Source organism: Sceloporus occidentalis, unplaced genomic scaffold (genome assembly GCF_023333645.1).
Source record: "Sceloporus occidentalis isolate IW3139 unplaced genomic scaffold, rSceOcc1.0.p SCAF_7, whole genome shotgun sequence".
NCBI lineage: Eukaryota > Metazoa > Chordata > Lepidosauria > Squamata > Phrynosomatidae > Sceloporus > Sceloporus occidentalis.
Genome location: NW_028316987.1, coordinates 97,558,017 through 97,562,203, shown reverse-complemented (window position 1 = coordinate 97,562,203; position 4,187 = coordinate 97,558,017). Strand labels below are relative to the sequence as shown.

The 4,187-nt window shown below is 45.8% G+C and overlaps 1 protein-coding gene across 2 annotated transcripts; it reads right to left on the bottom strand.

Annotated features, from left to right (window-relative positions):
* Window positions 1-225: 225 nt before the first annotated feature.
* Window positions 226-3,876, bottom strand: LOC149310220 (GTPase IMAP family member 9-like). Of its 2 annotated transcripts, XM_089533942.1 has the most exons (3): window positions 3,199-3,876; window positions 2,811-2,847; window positions 226-1,041 (listed from the first exon to the last, which is right to left on the bottom strand). In XM_089533942.1, the coding sequence occupies exon 3, from the start codon at window positions 1,025-1,027 to the stop codon at window positions 425-427; it is 603 nt and encodes a 200-aa protein (XP_089390068.1). In that variant the 5' UTR covers window positions 1,028-1,041; window positions 2,811-2,847; window positions 3,199-3,876; the 3' UTR covers window positions 226-424. The 2 variants fall into 2 exon arrangements, with proteins under 2 accessions (XP_089390068.1, XP_089390067.1); XM_089533941.1 differs by lacking the exon at window positions 2,811-2,847.
* Window positions 3,877-4,187: the final 311 nt, after the last annotated feature.

Genomic DNA, 4,187 nt, shown 5'->3' with positions numbered 1-4,187 from the left:
ACATTTCTTTTGTAGTGTGTGTTTTGCGCATGGGGGCATAGAGCGCAGTGTACGCAATAGTAATCAAGTGGGTTCAAAACATGGGCTTTAGGGCCCATTACTGTAAGGGTAAAAACTGCACAGAACTGCCTTTTGGACCAAAGAGGCTTTTGTTTTAGTTCATGGGCAGCTGCTACCGGATGCAAACACAGACTGCACACACTTTGGCAATGGTTAATTCACATTTTTATTGAAACAAGCAACTAATGGAGATTGAGTACTTTGAGAAGCAGCTTCAGAAAAAGGTGGGGATTGTCTAAATGCCAGTCTCTCTCTCTCTTCTACTCTGGGAAGGAAGGTGGCATCCTGCTGTCTCTGCTGGAAAGCAAGAACAGAAGGGCTGCAGCTTGGGGCATATTTGCTATGATTTTAGACAGACATGAGCTTATAAGATTGTACAACGGTCTAACCACGATTTAAACATTTCCGTAGAGCACAAGTGTCCAGCCTGGGTGTCAATCATTGCGATCAGCTCAGCTACTTGATCCTCCCTTTCTTTTTCACCGGCATTATTGTTGAAAGCAAGGTACCTGTTTCCACAGTAGTGAATCAAATCTTGCAGTTCCTGGTCTCCTGTGGCTAAGAAACCTTTCAGAGGTCTGCCTTTTAAGGCATCTTTCCCAGTGAACAGGAGGATCATGAATTCCCTTGCTTTGTCATGCAGCAACTTCTTTACCTCTCCAACAGCATCCTTTTCTTCTTGAGTCAGACGGCCCAGCTTCACAACCAGAATAATAGCATGAAACCCTGGACTGAGGACTTTGGTGGAGCTCTTGATGTTGTTGGAAATCTCCCTGTTATTGCGATTCGGGTCAAAAAATCCAGGTGTGTCCACAACTACCACGTTCCTTCCTTTGACAAGTGCTTCCTCCTTTTCGCATATCCGTGTCACACCTCCTGCCGAGAGGCAGGACACAAACTTCTCTTCCCCCAAAATGGTGTTCCCAGTTGCACTTTTCCCTGATCCGGTCTTTCCAAGGAGAATCATCCTCAGCTCAGAAGCTGTTGGAATAAGAAGGCAATGTTACAGCAGACCGACTCGGATGCTATTATTATTATTATTAACCTTTATTTATGAAGCGCTGTAAATTTACACAGCGCTGTACATGCAATCTTTTTAGTTAGACGGTTCCCTGCCCTCAGGCTTACAATCTAAAAAGACATGACACAGAAGGAGAAGGGAGTGGTATGCACCCATGGAAATGATATTGGAAATTCAGCAGTGGTAACTCTTTAAACTGAAAAGGGCTTGAGATGCCTTGAGAGCGGCAACAAGAGAGTTAGGGTTAGGGTGGTGCACATATGCACATGCAGATGGAGGGCCACTTGCACATGCAGAGACAGGCGCATGGGGGCAAGAAGAGACGTGCGCATGTACAGAGGAAAATATACTCGCACATGGGGCAGAGGTGCACATGCACGTGCGGGGAAGACATATGCATGCCCAGGAGGCATGGTGTGTGTGTGGGGGGGCTGACCAGGTGTCACCCCTGTTCTGGGATGTCACCCGGTGCATTCTGCACCCCTCCAGTGACACTACTCTAAAGCCATAGATTTTCTTGTTAGCTACTAGTGTCTTTACTCCTGAACCAGAATTGCTGGTTGCTGCAGGCACACATTGCAACGGAGTCACTGGGTGGACTTGGGTTCCTGGCAAGGTTTGGGCTGACTGTGAGGGAAGGAATAGATACAAAGGGAGGAGTGAGTGTCTGGGAAGTCAGTTAAGCTGAGTTAAGTTAGTTCAGCCAAGCTGAGGTCTGCTCAAGAGAGTTCAGTGCAGAGCAGCTGAGCAGGAGTTTAAGAGAGTTGAAAGGAGTTGAAGGGAAGTGAATTGAGAGAAGGATATTGAATGGGAGAGAAAGTGTATTGGAGATTGTAAAGAGGAAACTGCGAAATGCCTGCAACTGCAATGTTTATGTAACTGTACCACTTTGGGTCATTTCTGCCTAAATTACATTCTTGCTAAATGTTATTCAGTAAAGACAATGTTTATTGGTTATAAGAGAAGCCCCTGCCTGAATGAATTCTAAACCATACACAGACATAAAGACATGCTACCAAAAGATATTACACTTATAAGAGGAAGACACTTGGGATCCCAGCCCTTGTACATTTAGGGAAAGTGTATAAAGGGTGAAAGCAGGGCAGTGTCAAGAGGTAAAAGGTATCCTCAAAGCATATAAGAAAGATCCCGTCAGATACATTCTCCTTTGAATTATTGGTTTACAAGCCTGCTGTTTGAGAGAGAGAAGGATCCTGACTCTGGAGACTGAGATAGTGGAAATACACACACTTGGATGCCTTGGTTCTCTTGTGAGTTAGGGAACCAGTTGTTTTTAATGCCCAAAGCAGTTCCAGCAGGACCTGGAAGGTGCCTGTACTTTGCCCCTTCTCAACAGTTGGAGGACCAGCCTCACCAACCCAGGGCATTGCTTAGTGCTTGAGGGTCAGTTAGCTGCCATCTTCTCTGTCTGGGGAATTTGATTGTGAGTCCCTGCATGGCAGAAAGGGGTCAGACTGGATGGTCCTTGGGGTGTCTTCCAACTCTTCTATGATTCTATGATTCTATGAATGGGGGGAGGCCCAGGGCAATGCCCATGCCATTCTGATGGTAGCTTCACCTTTGCCGCCAACCTCTTTGCGTAGCACTATGCACCTCTTCTCTGGAGGGTCTACTTGGGCAGTAGCCCAAGGTTTCTAGCCTCGACCCCTTTCCTAACTATTTTAACAGCTACATTTCCAGAGACAGAGCTCTTCATGCTAGCACTTACATAGAACATCTCTGTTCTTCTCCTTCAGGGATTTTTCCTGGAAAGAAAAAAGGATGGAAAAGCAATGGAGGTGATGGCAGGATTGTGAGTGGAGGACGTTGTCATCAGAAAATGCCATAAAATGAGCAGCACAAAAACCGCACTTGGAATCCCCACACTGTCAATTAGTCAGTGCAGGCCCAGTATTTTAGAAGTGTAATTGACAAAAATTACAAAATGGCAGTCAACTGAAACTGATTTCGGGCAATATGGAAAACCTGTTGATCTGGACCGAGATAATATCAAGTGCCTTGGGTAAAACTTTACATAATCCCAGGCCAAAGCTGCTTGCTTCTGCTTGCTATAGTCAGAACTGAGCTGAGGGAGCTTTGGCTGGTAGGATCTTTACCTTGCGTTGCTCCAGCCATAACGCCACACCAAGAATGAGTCTCAGAATTCAGAATTCAGGGTAATCCAAGCTCCTGGGGAAAGGGGGAAATAATAGACATTATTGCACAAATGCAAAATGCAAGCACAGATCTCTGCCTTGTGGCTGTGTGCCTTCAGGTCCCTTCTGTCCACCTTGGTTCTTCCCCCATGTTCCTGGAGAGTGAAGTCCAACAGCTTTTCACCCCAAACCCCATGTTTTTCATAATATTGTGCACATATCTGTATATTTTAACCCTGAGTTGCTGGCAGGCTGTGCTTTCTTCCCAAGGATTATAACCTGAAGGGCAGGGTATGCTACTCTTTCAATTAGCTCATAGTTACTGGCCTTGTGTAAGTCCTGGGAGGATTTTGTGATAAAATACTGAATGGCACATCAGCATTGCAGAAAGATATCTGCAACCCAGCTATCAATGCTGGATATATAATCAATTCTTAGCTGGATCTTGTAGCCCAAAGTCTAGTATGGGGGAAATTTTCTTAGCTCAAATTGAGAGGGGGTCGCCACAAGGACCCTGGGAGAACGTCTCTCGCCTGTCTACCGAGAGGCTGCTGGATCCAAGAAATGATGCAGAGGCAGAAGTCTCCAATTAAAGTATTATTTTTATTTGAAAGGGAAAATCACACACCAATTCACTATCACACACTCATTCATTCACGGCTTCAGGAAATCAGGGGTTAGCTTAGGTTCATGCACAAAATTCAAATTTACTTGTTCCTTAATTGGTCATGATCGCAACCATTACATTAATATTGGTGCTGCGATTAATTAATTTTTCTTCCCAGCTCTATGGGAAGGAAACACCTGTGGTTGACTCTCGGTGCAACGCTAGGTAGGGACAGAGCCGGCCTGACCTCCTTCGGAAGAGAGCCCCTCCATCTTGTCTGCTGCCACAGAGAAGACCCTGTGCCCCCCAACATTGCTTCCTTTGGAGTTGGGGGCACAGGGGG